This window comes from Oreochromis aureus, linkage group 9 (genome assembly GCF_013358895.1).
Source record: "Oreochromis aureus strain Israel breed Guangdong linkage group 9, ZZ_aureus, whole genome shotgun sequence".
In the NCBI taxonomy this organism is placed as follows: domain Eukaryota; kingdom Metazoa; phylum Chordata; class Actinopteri; order Cichliformes; family Cichlidae; genus Oreochromis; species Oreochromis aureus.
The window spans coordinates 9,191,174-9,211,094 of record NC_052950.1 but is presented as its reverse complement, the minus strand read 5'-3'; the positions used below and the strand labels follow the sequence as shown (position 1 = coordinate 9,211,094).

At 42.4% G+C, this 19,921-nt stretch overlaps 1 protein-coding gene across 1 annotated transcript in view; it reads right to left on the bottom strand.

Moving 5' to 3' along the window:
• Nucleotides 1–19,921, bottom strand: part of adarb2 (adenosine deaminase RNA specific B2 (inactive)) — a 219,484-nt gene that overhangs the window by 25,509 nt on the left and 174,054 nt on the right. Inside the window, exons 5-6 of the mRNA XM_039616890.1 lie at nucleotides 16,859–16,973; nucleotides 1,961–2,129 (exon numbers count right to left, since the gene is read on the bottom strand). Coding sequence (XP_039472824.1) covers nucleotides 1,961–2,129; nucleotides 16,859–16,973 — 284 coding nt within the window. The remainder of the gene's footprint in view (nucleotides 1–1,960; nucleotides 2,130–16,858; nucleotides 16,974–19,921) is intronic.

The following is a 19,921-nucleotide window of genomic DNA, read 5'->3' as shown; positions in this document are numbered from 1 at the left end:
AAAGTCACTAAGAGAATGTAAGATATTTCCTCGTGCACTTTGCATAGGCGTTGCTACTACTTTATACTCGATGAAGCATGTAAATTCTTCATAAAGAATTCAGGCATTGTTTAATTTGGGCTCGTTGTAGATGCAATTTTAATTGGACAAAACCTGTAAATCAGTCTTTGTCTAAAATCTCACAATTACAAAGTGATTTTAGACATTCAGACCCTTTGTTGTGCCACTCAATATTATCCTCTAGATGAGTCTCAAAAGGCTTGGACATATTTTAGAAACACTTATATATGCTGTTCCTGCATTCAGACTGCATGGCAGGAAAAATAAAAAGTCCTGAAACTCTGTAAATGCCCACTATAAAGTTATCAAGGCATAAACTGGGGCAAAGATGTAAAAACACTTTTAAAGCTCTGGGTGTTGAGTAGTTCCAAGGAGGTTTCAATAACTGTGAAACTTGGTGTGGAAAAGAAGTTGTGAAATAGTTACGGTGGTTCTAAACTCAAAGTTTCCCATTCGGTGAAATTGTGTAACCAGGAGTCTCAGAAGAAGGAATTTTGAACACTTGGTTGCCTTTTTTGCATTCCTACTTTTCACTCAAGTACACTCAAGAAAGTGAAATTGGACAGTTGCTACATTTACATGTAATTTGAACAAAATAATTTCATGTTGCTATGGTGAACGTAATGAAATCATGTACACTCTGCATTAAATTCAACACCTTAACACTAGTTAAATTTATTCTAGTGAGATCATGTGATGCAATCTTGTAAAAGTTGTTAGTTGCATGGACTCGTGATGTCACAAGATTATCTGAGATTTCAAAGCATACACACTCCAGGCGTATGCTATTGCTCTTTATTGTGGCTTAACCTGTCAAGGACAAAAACATAAAGAAAATTCTGTATAAAACCCTGTAATCATAGCTTTCCTACTGTTTTTTAAGTATGGAGTGACAGCTTGGAGGTGTGGTGGTTAGCACCACCTAGTCCTGCGTTCAAATCCACAAACTAGCCAGGGCCTTCTGGGTGGAGTTTGCATGTTATCCCTGTATTCGTGTCTCTCTGGGTACATGCAGGTAGTGGGGTTAGGTTAATAATTCTAAATTGCCCATAGATGTGAGTGTGAATGGTTGTCTGTCTCCCTGCAGTAGACTGGTGACCAGTCCAGCGTCTGCCCCACCTCCTGCACCCCAACACTCTGATAAGGACAAGTGGAAAAGGGTGGATGGAGTGAGAGCTGTGTCCTGAATCCATTAAATTGGATTTATTGCATCAAATACCTTTGTTGGACTAATGTATTTTCCATGGGTTGAATCAAGGCAATTCAATTAAGTTGGACTCCACTGTATTAAATAAGTTTATTCATCATTAATTAATTAAGTTGATCCAACTCAATTAAGTTGGAATAACGGAATTACATAATGCTAAAATAAAGCAATTTAATCACATGGAAATTTTTTCCATGATTTTTTTATGTTCATCCAAATAGTTAAAGTGTACTTATTGCACTGCTGTGTTAAATGCGCTGCAGCCTCCATGAACTCAGGTCTACAGCTGCATTTAAAAGCAAACTAACATCGACTTTGATTTATGATGAAACTTTGAATAATTCAAGTCTCGCTCGAACTGTTCGGTTTAATCACCTGGATTTAGAGAGATGATTTCACAGGCTGATTGTCATTTTACATTCAGCAATCAGTGGGTCAAACTCCTACAAAGGTAAAAATTCAACTTTCAAGATGAAACAGAAGTTTTCTCTAAGTTGGTGTAACGATCAGCAAAAAATCAAAAGTTGAAGGCTGGTCAAAAACAGGTCTCGCAGATAACCAGCTAACTAGTGAAAGCAAGTGTTATCTGGCCGTGTCAGGTGCTGAAAGATTTCAAAGCTGTAGCATGTGCACATGCGGCGCTCAAGAAATGTCTGTGTGCTTCAAAGATACAGCAGAAGATAAAGCTTTTACCTCAAGAAGAGTTCAAGTTGGGAGTAGAGGAAGCGTAGCAGGGCTCGTCGGGCTGTGACTTCAGCGTGACAGTCATTGACTACTTGTCCCTGATCACTCAGATACTCTCCGTTGATGCACTTGGTGCCAGTAGATAACGCCACCACCTGGGCGTGCCTCAGGTCCAGACCTGTTGAACAAATACAGACAAATGCTCACATTATTGCGGTTGTCACACGTTCCATTGACTACATTGATTCCTCAATCCATAAGTTTAATAGTAACCCTTAATATCAACAGCATGTCCTTTCTCACCTTTCGATCCGTAGGAGGCATTTTATCACCATTAAGAAAAAATGGTAGAACATGCACATCTCTGCTTTGACCTGACAAAGTAAAAGAGTGCCCTGCATGGTTCTCTTTAATCGCCCAATGATTATCAAATAAAAAAGAAAAGAAAAATAAATCCTTTTTGCCCTGAAAGATGACAAATGGCGAGACTAAATAATAGAGTTCCTCTGTGGCAATTTACCAGTAAAGAAAACCAATCACAAAGGACACATCCATATCCACAGAGCCTACAAGGCTTACTACTGCTCCTACAGATGAAATCAAGGAACACTAGACACTACAGAAACTATTTTACAAAAAAGTTTTCATCTTTACATACCCACCCTTTAGGAATCTGCACTGTAAAAAGGGCATAAAGCACGGCATCTTCCCTGGTTAGCAAGCTGCAAACTGAAAAAGACGTTTCAGTCTTATCATTCCTGTTTCCTACTCATTTGCATTGATGTCAAGCTATCATTGGGTCACTGCAACAACATTAGCTTGTTGTGCAAGTCATCATGTTGAAAGAGAACAAAACAGAGTAGGTGTGCTTCTCGTACATGCCCTTTTATTTACTGATAAACCAGTAACCAGCAATGATATGGCCAATTCAGATGTTTCACTGCTCCATCCCTACGCTGTCTAACATGATGATACTACTTGTAAATATGTAGCGGCTAAAAACTTTGAAATCTACCTAGCTAGCAAGTACATTTAAATACAGTATACTGCTACTCATTTTGGCTAACTGTAGGAGTTATCTCTATTTTCAAAACAAGCAGCTACTTCTGCCAGTGTTTTTTACAGAAATGGAGTTGGCAGGTTAGCAGTCCAGACAACAAGGAAGAAATCTGCTGTATGCAGAATCTGGTTTTAAAAGTGCTAAAAAGCAACTGCATGGTCTTATCTAAAATTAACAGTATGGTGGAAGATTCATATTCTAACTCACTCTGTTTGGGATAATATGGCACGAAAGAGAGGTCACCCAAACAGAATTCCCAATAGCCACAAGAGAGATCAAAAAGCCATCCTGTCTCATGTTGGTTTTCCTTGAACAGAAAAGGAGCCTTTTCCTAAGTAAGGATTCAGGCCAGTGCAGGGCCATGTGACTGACTGACAGATAGACAGAGGTGGTGCAGAGGAGGGGGGGAGGAGGGCAAGTGGGGGTGGGGGCGCTGGATCAGCACGTTCACGGCTTGCCATTCCTTCCTTTCTGCCACAAATCTCTCCCATCGCCTCTGAAAGTCAGGCTTCGCTGGCTTCTGGCAGACCTGCAGGCATCGCCGGACCAGCACATGAGCTTTTATCAGCCTCGGCCCAGATGGCACTGCAGCGTTAGAGTCCTGACACCTTCAGTGATGAGGAGAAGGAAGGAGGGCAGGGGAGGAAAAAGAAAGGCTGAACGGGAGAGGAGGGTGCATGACTGTGTGTGTGTGTGTGTGTGTGTGTGTGTGTGTGTGGGGCAGTTATAGAAAAAAATAGACCAGTAAAGAAGAAAGGAAAAGTCTAGGTAAGGTGAAACAAATTAAACTTTTACTCTTGAAAGCAGAATACCTGAAAATAAGTATTTGGCTGAAAAACTGAATGTATTCAAAAAAATTTATTTAAATATCGTTAAACTCAATGTGCTTTATTATTTGAATCTACTATCTGTGGCAGTAGCCACAGTTTTCAAAATATTTATAAGATTTTCTTGGAAGCAAAACAAGTTCTAAAGTCATCGTTGACATATTATCACATTTTAGTCAAAGGAGTTTGCAAAGAAAAGCGTCTGGACTTCTTTAAGTTGCTTGAAGATGTTTCACCTCTCATCCGAGAAGAGGTGAAACGTCTTCAAGCAACTTAAAGAAGTCCAGACGCTTTTCTTTGCAAACTCCTTTGACTACGATGACCTGGATGACTGAGAACCTTCACAGACATATCACATTTTAGGTTAGCACATTTGAGGTCTTAGGTAAACAGCTCTTTATTTATGCAACCAACAGATACTAAGCAGCATGTGGATAAAGGGCCATAAATCCAATATTTACTCTGTTTATTGCTCATTTTTTGGTCTCCACCAGCTTCTACAGACTATATGGCTCTTTGGGAGCTAAATATTTCACTAGGCTTAACACACTGGTTAGTTTAAGTAAGGACCTGTTCAACATCACAACGTACTATGTAAACTTAGTTTGTTATAGCTTTTGTTTCCTCAATTCTTACAGTGAGTCAACATTTGTTGCCATTCAAAATACATCCATCCATTCGCTTCTCCTTTTCAGGGTCGCGGGGGGTGCTGGAGCCTGTCCCAGCTGGCATAGGGCGAGAGGCGGGGTACGCCCTGGACAGGTCGCCAGTCTAACACACAGAGACAGACAACCATTTGCGCTCACATTCACACCTATGGACAATTTGGATTTATCAATTATCCTATCCCCACAAGCTGCATGTCTTTGGACGGTGGGAGGAAGCCGGACTACCCGGGGAGAACCCACGCAAACACGGGGAAGAACATGCAAACTCCTGATGGTAGAATTGAACTCAGGACCTTCTTGCTGTGCAGCAACAGTGCTAACCACCGTGCCACCGTGCTGCCCGATTGCATTTGGGCCAGTGATGATCAATGTATACACTGAGAGGCATAACATTATGATCACTGACAGGTGGAGTGAATAACAGTGATTATGGTATGGATGGCACCTGTTAGTGGGTGTGATATATTAGGGAACAAGTGAACATTTTGTCTTCAGAGTTGATGTGTTAGTACCATGGAAAATGGGCAAGTGTAAGGATTTGAGCGATTTTGACAAGGGCCAAACTGTGATGGTTACAAACTGTGGCTCATGTGGGTCCTCCTGGTCTGTGGTGGTCAGACCAATCGGGGTGCCTATGCTGACCCCTGCCGAAAAATGCCAAGAATGGACATGTGAGAACTGGACACGAGCACCAGAGGAAGTTTTCCTGGTCTGACAAATGACCTGGGGAACACCTGGCACCAAGATGCCAGACTATGGGAAGACTGCAACTCAGCAGAGGTGTGATACTTTGGGCAATGTTCTGCAGGGAAACCTTGGGTCCTGCCAACCATGTTGATGTTACTTTGACACGCACCACCTACCTAAGTATTGCTGCAAACCATGCACACACTTTCATAGAAACGGTATTCTCTGATGGCCGTGGCGTCTTTCAGCAGGATAATGCACCCTGCCTCAAAGCAAAAATAGTTCAGGAATGGTTTGAGGAGCACAACGAGTCTGAGGTGTTGGCTTGGCCTCCAAATTCCCCAAATCTTAATAGAATAGAATAGAATTCAACTTTATTGTCATTGCACATGTCACAGGTACAGGGCAACGAAATGCAGTTTGCATCCATCCAGAAAGTGCTTTAGCCATGATATAGATATATTACAATATATATTAGCAATAATATAGATATGTAAGTATATTACAGAAATGGGTCTATTATGGTATGTTATAATGTACACGGTATGAAGTATGTTATGAATATTCTATAACTATAAGTATGTACAGGCTGTAGTGAGTACAAGCTATGTACAGGCTATGAACAGGATATAAATATGAAAAAAAACTATACAGAATATGAAATAAAAAACTATACAGAAATATGAGATATACAGTTATACAGAAATGTGAACTATGCAAGTTATAAACAGTTGTAGGATTAAAAATTATTGTATGTACAGAATGATTATTTACACAGAACTATACAGTAGTGCAGTTAAGATAAGGGAGATATGTGGATAATTTCTACAGAGGCTATATAAAGTGCTAGTGGTTGTGAGTGGTGGTTCAGTCCATGTTATTATTGTGTGTTTGAGGGTACGGTTGTCCATTGTGTGTGTGTGTAGGTGGTTGTGGGTGTGTGTATGTTCAGTCCATGAGTTTAACGTGGGTCAGATGTCAGGAGGCAGAGTTCAGGAGTCTGACAGCTGTGGGGAAGAAGCTGTTCTGGTACCTGGTGGTCTTAGTCCGGAGGCTCCTGTAGCGCCTCCCAGAGGGCAGGAGGGTGAAGAGTCCATGTGATGGGTGACTGGGGTCTTTGATGATTTTCCCAGCCCTTTTCAGACACCGCTTCCTGTAGATGTCCTTTATGGCAGGAAGTGGTGCTCCGGCGATGCGCTGGGCAGTTTTCACGACCCTTTGCAACTCCTTCCGGTCCGAGGCAGAGCAGTTCCCGTACCAGACTGTTATACAGTTGGTCAGGATGCTCTCGATGGTGCAGCGGTAGAAGTTCACCAGGATGTCTGAGGACAGGTGGTTCTTCCTCAGAGTCCTCAAGAAGAAGAGGCGCTGGTGAGCCTTCTTGACCAGCTTGGAGCAGTTGGTCGTCCAGATGAGATTCTCGGAGATGTGGACACCGAGGAACTTGAAGCTGCTCACACGCTCCACAGCTGTCCCCTTAATGTGGATGGGTGGATGTGGGTCAGCATTCCTCCTGTAGTCCACGATGAGCTCCTTGGTCTTCTCAGTGTTAAGCAGCAGGTTGTTTCTGTTGCACCACTCAGCCAGACAATCCACCTCCTCCCTGTAGGCGGCCTCATCGTTGTCACTGATGAGGCCAATCACCGTGGTGTCATCTGCAAACTTAATGATGGTGTTGGAACCATCAGCAGGTCTGCAGTCGTGGGTGAAGAGGGAGTAGAGGAAAGGGCTCATCACACAGCCTTGTGGTACACCGGTGTTCATTGTGATTGTTGATGAGCAGTGGTTATCCAGCCGGACATGTTGGGGGCGGTTGGTCAGGAAGTCCAGTAACCATTTGCAGATGAGGGAACTGATGCCCAGGTCTGTCAGTTTCCTGATGAGTTGTGAGGGGTGGATTGTATTGAATGCTGAACTGAAGTCTATGAACAACATTCTGGCGTAGGTGTTGTTGTTGTCCAGGTGTGAGAGGACAGAGTGCAGTGCGATGGAGACTGCATCCTCTGTGCTCCTGTTCTGGCGGTATGCGAATTGGTGGGGGTCCAGGGTGGGGGAGACAGGATTTGAAGTGTGCTAGGACCAGCTGCTCTAAGCACTTAGTGATGATGGGGTGAGGGCTACTGGGCGGTAGTCATTGAGGCTAGATGGGTTGGAGTTTTTGGGTATCGGGACGATGGAGGTGGATTTGAAGCAGGCCGGTACCACAGCGTGGGCCAAGGACAGGTTGAATATGTCTGTCAGGACTCCTGCAAGCTCCCCAGAACACGCTCTGAGAACACGCCCGGGGATGCCATCAGGACCTGCAGCCTTGTGGACATTGATCCTGCTCAGCACCGCTCCTACATCGGTGAGGGAGAGAGTCAGAGGTTGGTGGTCTGGTGTCGTGTCTGTTTTGGTTGTGGTTGTGGGGTTCCCTCGCTCAAAACGAGCATAAAAGTTGTTGAGTTCGTTGAGGAAGGAGACATCAGTCAATCCAGTCAAGTTAATCCAGTTAAGTTAATCCAGTCAAGCATCTGTGGGATGATTCTTTAAGTCCACTTCCATAACTTAAAAATTAGATTCCACAATACACTTTTAGGGGTCTATTGGTGTCCATGCCTCGATGGATCAGGGCTGTTTTGGTGACAGAAGGCGGACTCACACAAATGCCTGATCAGTGTATATTTCAGCTGCTCAGAGATAAAAAGACAATGATTCCTGTTCAGTGTACTGCTCACAAAAAACAAACTTTTTTCAATGTGTAAACTGGTCCATCCATCCATCCATCCATCCATCCATCCATTCGCTTCCGCTTATCCTTTCCAGGGTCGTGGGGGGCGCTGGAGCCTATCCCAGCTGTCATAGGGCGAGAGGCAGGGTACACCCTGGACAGGTTGCCAGTCTGTCGCAGGGCCAACACACAGGGACAGACAACCATTCACGCTTACATTCACTCACACATTCACACCTTTCGATTATCCAATTAACCTATCCCCTCACAAAAAACAAGCTTTTTTCAATGTGTAAACTGGTCATTAACATAATTTGGTGTGTGTAGTTTCAGAAACACATAATCCTGTGCAATTTGATGTAATCACATGTCAATTTTCACTGAAAAAAGTAGGTTTAAAATGTTGCACTATTACAGTAAAACATACAATATGAAGACTGTACAATCCTAAGAAAAACAGTATTGTGAGTTCAGCCATTGACATTCCCTGTAAGCAATGCAGTCCAAGCCCTTCTCAGTGATAAAGCAAGTTCAAAAAGGTAACAGACTCTCCCAATTTCATTCTCCTGCTTTTCCTTGCCGTTCCACTTTGCGATTGTTTAGATCAATTTTGCAGTGGATAATTTCTGCAGCGCTGCTTGCTACCCTCCCATGAAATTGGCACTGAGGTTGCCTTCAGTTTGCAGGAGAAAGAAGAGGAGGGGGAGGACGAGAAATGAATGAAAGAGAGAGAGAGAGAGAGAAAGTGGGAGAGGCAGGCAGAGAGCCCACAGGCAGTATGCTGTTTTTAAACCAGGAATAATCAGCTGCATCTCACAAGTACAAAAAGAGATGGTCGAAAGGATCGAGGTAGAGTAGAGTCAAAGGCCTGAGGCACTCTTCACACACAAATACATCTGTTGATTACTGGTGATTCAAAGATGTCACACCCCAGGATAACAGCACTTTCAAAAAGCATGTACATCAGAGCGAGACCTGGAACTGCTCATTATGGCAGCTGCACTACACTAGTCAGTGCCCAAACCTGTCAGAGCCCTTTAACTGGAAAACAAAGCTCACACCGCCTCACTATAGCAACCCAGAAGGTAAACACACTTTGTGACGCCACATAGAGCTAAGACATCCCGCCCCCCGCAAAGCCCTCGGTACATACAGGTATGTTTTTTTAATGGTATTTTGATTACTGCTCCTGAACTTGACTTAGCCTACATGGAGGGAAAAGTGAGGTAGGAGGAGTGGTAATAATCAAGCAAAGCAGTGCAATTTCCCTGTCAAGAATTAAAGGGAATTTGTGCAGGCCTGCCAGGTCAAAGTGTGAGAAAATTGCACTCATATTCAAGTGATTGGCACCCAGACAAATCATATTCACGATTATTACTGGCGTCATTTGAGGTCAAGTTGGGCAGTTTAACTTATTTGACTGAACCCTGTGGTCAGCTGTGTGGCGTATCACTGCTTCGTGTGTCACAAAATGGCTCGTGTGCTGTTAAAGTGAGTTAATTTCACTGCTCTTGATTGGTGTCAGTGCCTGTGACTAAAATGTTCCTTTTCCTAACGTCCTTGTGCCTTCGAGTGTGCCACAAAACTGTGCTGCATGGGCGAATTGTGCACCATTAACTGCTTGTTTGGGCCACTTTGGCCGATGCCGCCTTCAACAAAGCAGAACATTATGTTCTTCTACTGTATCTGCTCTGAAGTAAAGACTAAAGAGGCAGAGCTAACAGTCTGCAATGAGCAGGAGCTCTTTAGCCACAAAAGGAAATCAAAAGTGAGGTACTTTTTTATGCTGAACCAGGTTGTTTAATTCTTGCATCTCAAAGTAAGTCAACACATTTATCAAAAAGCTACCGTATGCACTTCCTGTGTGTTTATGCTTAATGCTGCATTACTTTCACCCCACAATATGGTCCATTCCACTTGGGTCTGTCTCCATGTTGGCAAAATGGCCCGTCACCACCAGGCTGCATCACACTACATTACACAACACTGCGGCAGACTGCGGGGCAGTTGTTTAGGCTCTTAGATGGCACAACTTCACTAAATTCACATTTTACTTTACGAGGCCAGGACTGTGTTTAAAAGAGGCTGGAAAACAGCGTGGTTCAGTCAGGTCATCGACGCCAACAGTGACACACACGGGGAAAAAGACAAGCTTGCAGTTTCACTCAGTGTATAGGTGCAGAGCTGCGATATAGACTTTTAGGTACACCAAAGTGTTTTCTACCAGCTGAAAATCCAGAGTGTGTTGGAGGCATAGTGTTTTTGTTTTTTTTAGCTTAGGCACTTTTGTTGCTATGAGGCGGAATAAGTAGCATGTGCCTGACTCCAGTTGAGTCCAGCTTGACTGGCAGACCAACAATGAAGAAAATATTCCTCTAAGCATCATTTTTTTCCATCAACATTGTGATTTTGGAGATTTCATTTGGTATGGGCTCGAATACTCGGGAGCGTTAGAGTCCTGAGCTGCTGTACTGTTGCGCATAACACCAGGAGAAGTAAGATGTGACAGGTGGTTAGCGTAACGTTTGTCCATTGTTTTAGAGTAGTTTAAAAGTACACAGCTCTGATGGTATGATTACCCCCTGCAGTATTCTCCTAAATGATACAGACATCAGCGATGGTTCAAGAGTAGAAGCTGTTGAAACTGGGTCAAATTGTCAAGTTCTTCTACCAAAGAAAAGAATTAAAGATAAAAAAAAAAAAGACAAAAACTAAAAATTTAATCACACTCCACTTTTTAAATGTGCTAACCACCTGATTTGAAAACTTTTATTTTAAACCTACATAGTGAATTAAACAATCTGAATTCCTCATCATATCTATTCCAGTAGTTTTGTCATGGGCTGTTTCTTTTCATCCAGCATTTTGAGTTTCATGCCTTTTTGTATTATGACTTTCTTGTTTGTATACTTTAGGCTTCAGTCAGTTCTGTTGATTTTGAGTTCTGTTTCCCTATTTAGTTCTTGTCTGTCTTCCCCACTATGTTAGTTATAGTGTCGTGTCTTCAGTGTGCAAGTGTGTCATGTCCCCGGTGTTAGTCTCCCTTGCCCCCTTCTGTGTTTCAGTGTGTCTTTGTCCTCTGCGTGTCTGTGTTTCTGTGCATGTGTCCCTTCCCAGTTTACGTCTCCGTGTTTCCTGTTTTATTTTGAAAGTCTGGTGTTCCATGTTCAGTGTGTTTAGTTTTGCTTCCCATGTGGCGTTAATTTGTATCAGCTGTGTTCCCCGTGTGTTTCCACTTCCTAATCACTCTCATGTGTATTTATGTGGTCTGCTGTCATTCATTCTTTGTCAGGTTGTCTTTTATGCATCCAATGTAAACATTTTTAGGCACATAGTTTAATGAATAGTCCTTTTGTCAGTTCACAATATTTCGATCATTTTAAATTCCCCTTAAGCATTCTTTTAAACTGGGCAAGTGTAGCAAAAACAATGTCCAATGTGCAAAAGGACAATAAGAAAATGACCTCACTTCCTGTTTCATCTTTGACCTCAATAACACTTTGAATGTTCTTAATTGTTAGTTTTAAATCTTATTTAAAGTAGTATGATGTTCACTTTGTAAGTTAGCTTGAAACTGTCAGAGTTTGCCGAGGCAAACTGCGTGGAGTGTGAAGAGTGGACCCAGGTGCAGATATTCTAAAACTCAAACTTAACTGATGATGAGCAGTTTATTAAGGCAGACAGAACAGTACAAAATAAAAGGGCAAAAACAATGCAAACTAAGCAATAACCTAAACTGGGTAAACTAGAAAGGAAACACGAACTATGAAAAACCCTGGCAAACAGAAAAACAAACAAAACTCTAAACATGGCGATGATGAGGATATATGAAAACCTGAACGCAGGACATGGCATGGGAACAACGCAGACGATCCGACAAAGACTGAATGAGAAGGCACAGACTAAACACACAGGAGGCTAATGAGAGAAGTGGGAACACATGGGGAACAGCCGACACAAATGAACATAACGACGTCACAGTGGAAGAGTAAAACTAAACACGATGAACACAGGAACACAAGATCTCTTCAAAATAAAACAGGAAACATAAGTCGCAGGTATGACAACCTGAACTTGACAACGTAAGACACAGACATGAAACACATGAAGGGCAAGGGAGACTTAACAGGGGTGGAAGACACAAGGGGAATCTAATAACAAACAACTATAACAACCTAGGCATGATAAAAAATGAACTTAGAAAACCTGAAGGGCTTAAACATAAACCATAAACTAAAACTCAAAACGCTGGGTCAAAAGACCCAGTGACAGAAACAGGTGTTACAGCAGGACATGATTTATTGCAGCCATTCCCAGAATTTAAAATGCTATCATCTAATTTGAAATCTAAAAATGTTTTGCATTACATCAACACCTCTAATCGCAATATAAGACAATCCAATGCTCAAAAAGTAGAACAGACAGTTTTAAACTTTATGCTTTCACTGTAACCGATGAACCATCGAGGCCAGATTAACCCGTCTTTAAACTTTAATATGATAGTTTAATGATACTAATTTGCTGATATCATGCAGCTAAAATAAATGGCTCTTCCAAACTGTTCTAACTAATTTATTTGTAAAAGAAATGCTCTTATTACACCTTGTCCCAATCCTAATGCAAGTTCTGGTCTGAGGCCAGTGCTTCTTGATAAACCAGTGTTTATTGCACAGTTAACAGGTAGTTTAAGGAAGGGTGTACAGAAATGTGCTGATTTAAATACTGTCCTTATACTGGTTTATTCTCCCCTACAATGACTGAGCAGATTTCTTGTTGGATGAATGGATTAAAGTAAAGCCAAGTTGATTTCAGTGGAAAAATGCTCTTATCCTAGAGAGTCGACTAATCAATAATCGCTTTGTAAGAAATGCAAGTAAGCAAAAGTGACACTGAAATATAATGAAAACTTTGTCATCACCAGAAAGTATCAAAAATCAATCTGTACTTTTAGTTCAATTAAAACATTTAAAGGAAAAACTTTTCTCTGTAACAGAGGGTTTGTAAAGTGCTGTAGTGTTATTTTTGGAGTACAGGATCTGAATACTTGTCTGCTGGAGTTCCTAAATAAACCTGCTGAAACCTAAACTGACTGTGAGCGAGCTGCTGTGAATTATTCCCGAAAATATAAGACTTCAACAAAGAAAGCTATTACATGTTTGAAGTGAAAAGTGAGCACAAATTGCTGAGGATACTTTACAGGCAATAACTGTAAGAAACCACAGGGAGTGACATGACCGTGAACTTTGCAATGATCCATTATTATACATGCCAGCTGCAACTCAAAGACACTGGAAAGCGATTATCAGGATCCCTTTATTCTCTATGGTTATAAAACAGGGAAAATGTTTCTTAATAAGCCACCCATTATCTCTGAGCACCATAACGCAGACGTTAAAACATTTTTTTCTGAAGCAGACTAAGCTCTCAAGGTCAACTTTTAGTCAACTCATTTATATGCCATTTAGGTTGTGCTTCATAAATCCTATCTTTCATGTGTTCTTTCATCACAAGATGTTGGGTGATTACGCTGAATGTCATCCAAACCGTGCCGTCTGAATCGCAGCAAATCTCTGAAAATGCTCAGCAGCAGGGGAGAGGAAAAGGAAAAAACACGCACACACACAACTTGGCAAGAGTAGAGAACGCACCCTGTTGAATCTTTATTAGCTTTAACAGGAAATCGCTCTCAACATATAAGGCTGTCTTTGTGGAATGCTGCTGGAGCTTTCAAATTCTCGCTGCCGCAACAAATCCCGCGTACAACTCTGCTTTGGTGTCGGACGTGACTGTTAAATGTTAAAATTTGCAACATCCATAAAACCAGATTAGGAGTAGAGAAATCCTTATTTGAAAACGGATACGGAGACTTCGAACCATAGCTTAACTTACACTTGTAATCAACTTGTTTGAAACCCTTTGTTATCGTCTCTTCTCTTCCCTGGGGTAAGCCTTGGAGGACGGCTTTCTCACTCCATCCCAACAAACAAATGTGAAGAAAGAAGAAAGGAGGAAAAGGGTGTGCTTCTTTTTAGCATCTTTCTATGAGCACTGTTTGCCATCACCAGACAGCCGATGCTATTTAGATTGATTCAAATGAGATTTTCCACACTTTTTGACGATGCGTTCTTTACTTTGACTTTACTTTGGTAGTCGTCTCACAACTCTCAGCCTGGTGGTGAGGCTAATCTCACTCAGGTTGAAGCTCAAATGTCTCGGTGGGACTCCTGCAAGGGCGGGGGAGGGGTTTGCTTTCTGTTTATGGTTAAAAGACGGACCCTGATTAATATTCTTGAGGCAAAAGCAGGGGCAGGAGACACGGAGAGAGGCAGAAAAGGAGGGCGGGGTGCAGAACAGGACTCCCCAGTGTTCCTGTCAAGTTTGGTGTCTGACTGCACGGATTCTGGCCACCGCACTGCTGCTGCCGCCGCCTTACTGCGAATACTCGGCAGCCCTATGTCTGGATCTTTGAAGATAATGTGTGCTATTAATAAACAAACAGAAGCAATTACTGGGAGGGAGAGGAGAGGAGAGGAGAGGGTTTGGATTAGGTCAGGATGAGCGCCAGCCTCACTTTAGTCTAAACTGATGAGCTGCTGCACTCCAAAGACAGTTGAGATACCAATCCCTGCTCGCTGACCCCTGCACCCCCACAGCCTGCAGCCACAGAGCCAGATAAGACACCTGTGTGTGCGCATGTGTGTGTGTCTGTGTGTGTCTGTGTGTGTGGTCATTTTTTATATTACAGTAGATCCCACAGAGAGTGAAGGCCCTGTGTTTCGTACCATGACTTTTACTATATATCTTCTCATATAGCATTGCTGCATAAGTTATTTATCTCAATTTACGTGTGGCTTTCATTTCTTGGGGTGAAGGTTATTGTTTTATTTACTGATATGCGAAGAAAATATGTCAAAATTAGGCTCATTCTTTGTTTTTTATTTTTAATTAATAATTTATTCATTATTTTTTATGATTTTTTATCTTTAAATGATAAAAAACCCGCCAAAACAAAACAGAAAACAGAGTCTGTTACAGGTTAGGTCAGGTTGTCTTACCCTGCTCTCAGACTGTGTAATCAGAATTTTCAACTATAAATAAAAAAGGTTAACAAAGTTTAAAGTGAATTGTTACACAAAGGTGTTTAACGATCTTGTGTGTGTGTAATGATAATGGATGAAAAGGTTAGCTGTTCACACACTGAATGCTAACCAAAAGCCTTTCAGCCTTCATCTTATCTATTGTGAGGTCTTTCTAGGGTACCAATGAACAAAAGCTCTCAGTGATAAACTGGTCAGCTTCCCTGGTGTTTCAAACTTAAAAACTCTCCCGTCTGACACCAGCTAGCTAGCCAGCTAGCTACTGACATTAAATTTACATCACATCTGTGGTCACAAGCCACAGGTGCTAGTCGTTGTGCTACTGCTGAGTTTTGCGGGTTGTAATGACTTCTCCTCCTATGTGGAGGATGTGGAGGTTTAATCTGAGTGGTGACACCTACTGTTCAGGAGAATACTAACCTTGTTAGAATAATGCTAGCAAGGTTAGCATAAATTAATGTGGCTTCGGCAACACGCAAAGCGATCACTGCAGCAGGTGAAATGGGGCCTTAACAGCAACAGCTAACAGCTAAAGCTAGCACATCCCAACAACAATTTTCAGTAACAGACAATGACACACAAGCTAACAGCAGAAATACACACCATCAGATAACAGCTAGGAACGCTCAAGACAAAGTTCTTTGGTGTGATTAACCTTACATTTATGTAACGCAGTTACAGTTTCTCTTATAAACAGGGCTGCACATAAGTGGTCCGCAGGTGCACATTCACTGTCAAAATAAAAGACGCGCACCAGATAAGAAGTTGCAACGCGCGTTTGCGTACATATAAAAGGCACTGTTTTTGTCCGCTAGAGTGGGATTTTTACGGCACATTCTGCACCACATCTCTGTGCGTTCATCATTTGTTTGAAGCCAGCTCACCTCCTGCAACCACTTTTCCGAGAATACGCGCTTCTTCTGCGGTTCAGACTCCTTCGGACATTTCTTTGGAGGTGGAGGAACACCAAAGTAATTGCTTAAAGGAGCTTGCTTCTTCGACATCTTTAAGAGTTCTAAACAAATGTCTGTCCTCCTCCAGAAAATCTTATGTACACAAACGCGCATCGCAACTTCTTATCTGGTGCGCGTCTTTTATTTTGACAGTGAATGTGCACCTGCGGAAAACTTTTGTGCACCCCTGCTTATAAAAAACAGATTTAGAAACCTCACAGCTTATTTTCTATAAACTTAATGCGAGATCATCCTGGCATGTGTGCAATGCAACTCTATAGAATTATTATAAGTGATGTGGAGTGCGTGTGGAATATGCTGAAGCAGAAATAACACACGTCTGTGTGTGGGAGGCCCCGATCGACTACAACAAACAGCACTCCTGTAAGACAAAGATGTAGTCATGTAAATGTCTAGTAATGGAACTCATTGTTTCACACTTTAGGAGAAAAGCAGATTGAAGCCTCCTCCTACTTACTGTTCCTTCACTGAGTCACTCCGTCAGGTTTCAGATTAAGGTGATCTAGTTAAGATTCCCACTGTGGCATCTGGAACTCCTGTCAAAGCTCCTTGAGCACTGAAAGTCCAGTATGCAGTGAGGATGACTGACATTCACTACCATGTCTCATTCTCCTCAGAGACTCTAAGCAGTCAATAATTCATCAGGAAGGTATACTCTCATGCATGGGTGCAAGGTACAGCATGGAGTGGAAACTTTCTCTCTCTTCCCACCCTCAGTTTGTCATTTCTTTCTCAACCTACAATCCCTTCCCCGTCCCTTCCTTGTTCTCCCTCCTTCACTCACTCACTCTTTTTTTCTACCCCCCCACCTTACTGTCTCAATTTATATTGCACCACTTCAATAATTCAAAGTGATATATAAAAGTCAATGAAATTTGCCATACCTCGGGTCATTACGATGCCTGCCAGGGATTTGTGCCGAGCGTGCGCAGGACTGCAGCCGCCCACCAGCGACCGGTACTTCTCCCTCACCAAGTGGAATATTGAATCAGCAAAGTCCTGAAAAACACAATCGCTCCCTTAATTTCTACTGGACACAATCTGTGGAGACCGACTACCCGGGTTTAAATTTGCTGCACTTGGTTAACCTGTTCAGGTAAACAGAGTGAGGTTTAGGGAGATTATCCTAAAAGTCAACTTACCTGTTTAGCTATGAGTGCATAGAGATATCATCGAAATGCTCGAGGCATCGGTATAAAATAAGATTTCCAACAGCAACTTGATTATTATTGAAATGTTTCAGCTGGAAAGCTCAACACACAGTGTTATTAAATCAATGATACCTGATAGCCATGTGTGTTTTAGATCTTAGATGATGCGTTTAATCTTTATATCCTCATCTGGTTGTTAAAGAGACACAACATGCACATTTTTTTAAGCTTTTCCCAACTTAACCTTCCCGCTTACATGATCTGACCAAGCAGTGTTGCAATTGTGATGCAAATGTAAAACGTTTTCACTGAGTAGCCGTTAACTTTAACAGCAGAAGAGTTGGATATATGCTGTCATTTACTCATTATTGTTTCTGTCAGCATATCCCAAAATAAAAGCCACTTGTCCCAGACCCCATTGTTTCCTGTCTGACTTCACTGGAGTGCACGATCAGTTCTCATTTCCTCCACCATCTGCCATTTGGAGCGCCTCTAAAAACTTGTTTTTTTTTGCGTCTCGGTCTGACCGACGTTACACATGTTGATTTACTGGAGATAAAATGCAAAGTATGAAATAAAACTGTGCTCTCTATGTACATTTACCCCTCCACCTCCGACTCAACACTTCTCACCAGACATCCACTAAATCCACACTGTTCACCAGATGTTTGCCGAGGCATGGGCACGGTTTTCACACCCTTTGGAATTTTTAATGCTCTTTACTCGAGTAGTAATTAAGGGCTTAGTCTCCAAGCAGTCTCCACGCCAACTGTAGAGCGCAAACGGATCACTGGGAGATGGCAACAGAGTGGCAGTGGAGTGGGCCTTTTGGACAGACTGAAGCCCGCAGTGGCTAAAAGGACATCAACAGATGCCACAGTAACAGACGTACAGAGTGAGAGAGGAGCAGAGAGATTAAGGGCAAAAAGAAAAAAAAGGCGAGGAGAGCAAATGAATTAGTGAGCATATTGTACATTATAGCCCTCGTCAAGGCTGTGAAATACTCTCACAGTAGGAACTGGCGGTGGAGGTGCTCACAGCTTGTGTTGTGGTGGGTGGCGTGTGGGTGTGTATGTATGGACACGGGCATATTGGCGCTTTGACACCGGTGTCAGCCCGAAGCTTTCTCGGCGAGTAGAACAGGAAGGAGCGGTGAAAAGTCATCACGGTGAATAACTTATCACAGAGGTTCTCAGCTAACGGTTGGATGACAGGTCACAACTGAGGCGAGTCTCCATATTTTTAACAACAGACAACAAAGACAAGAAGAAAAGACACATTTCCTCTCCCGATATTTACTTGATGCTTGGCTAACACTTCACTGTTACTCGGCTTTGCTGGCAGTTTTCCGCCATTTTTAAGGTCAGCAGCAATGATCAGTAAACATCCTCGTTCCAAATTTACCACTGAAATATAGGTATCAGGCATATTTTGCTTTGTCATGCCAAAAAACATTTTAAAGCCAAGAAACTCTTCATGAAACAACTCAAAACCAAATAAACAGTTTGGGACGTGAACTATGTTTTACATGTATCACCAGTGAGTAAACAGGTATACAAAAATACTTCTCTTTTTCAATTCAAGACACTTTTAAAGGTGCAGTGAGTAGAATATGTGGGGTGGCTGTAGGTAAGGAGGTACAGCCGGTCATCTACTAATCCAAAGGTTGGTGGTTGGATCCCTGTCTCCTCCTGCATGTATCCTAAGTATCCTTAGGCAAGATACTAAACCCAAATTGGTCTCTGATGCATTCATTGGAGTATGACACGTGTGAATGTTAGATAGAAGGCCCTTGAATAAGACATGCTGTATAAAGAGCTTTGAGTGCTCAAGTAGAGTAGAAAAGTGCCAGTGCATTTACAATTCATCTTATATTACTCTAGAAAGTCTGCACTGTCAAATATTGCACACAGTCAATCTACTGGAGCAGCTGCACAACATTTTGGACTGTGCCTCCAGTCCAAAAGAAAACTGGCATCTTCTGGACTCCATCATGGCCGTTTGCCAAGAGTTTCAGCCAACACAACTACTTGGTTTACAACACGAGCAGCAGAAGGTCGGAATTATAGAGTCGATAAAAAAGAAGAATAACATCTCTGGGCTTTCTTTCATGTTGGACAAACACACAGTAAGGGTAGCGTCCACATTCTGATAGATATTCAGCCATTTTCTGTTGCTTATCTGGGTCTGATCTTCAGGGCAGCCCTCCTTCCCACCCCAGCTGATGGGGGAACACCAAGGCATTCCCAAGTCAGTTGAGAGATGTAATCCCTCCAGTGTGTCCTGGGTTTGCATGTCCTCCTCCCATTAGGACATGCTGAAACACCTCACCTAGGAGGCGTCCTACCCAGATGCTTGAACCACCTCAGCTGGCTCCTTCTGATGTGGAGGAGTAGTGGCTCTACTCTGGGATCTTATTCTTGAGGTCACTATCCAGAGATAGTGGCCATAAAAAACAGGAATACAGACAGACCAGAACAACAGCTTTGCACTGGTACAAGCAGCTTTGCCATAGCCCAGCTTCAGTTGATCTCTCTACAACAGTGCTCCCCAACCGCGAGAGCTGAGGCTCGGGTGTGAAATGTATGGTTTTCTCGGTTTTTATCATTATTTTTTTTATTGTTTTTATCGTTAACTCGGTTTCCCTGGGTCTTTTCCTGTGTGTTATGAATAAATCTTCTTATTTTTGGTACTGGTACTGGTTTTATTTTGTTGTATTTATCTGTGACACCTTAAAGGCCGGTTCGTGAAAATATTGTCAGACATAAACCGTCTGTGGTGCAAAAAAGGTTGGGG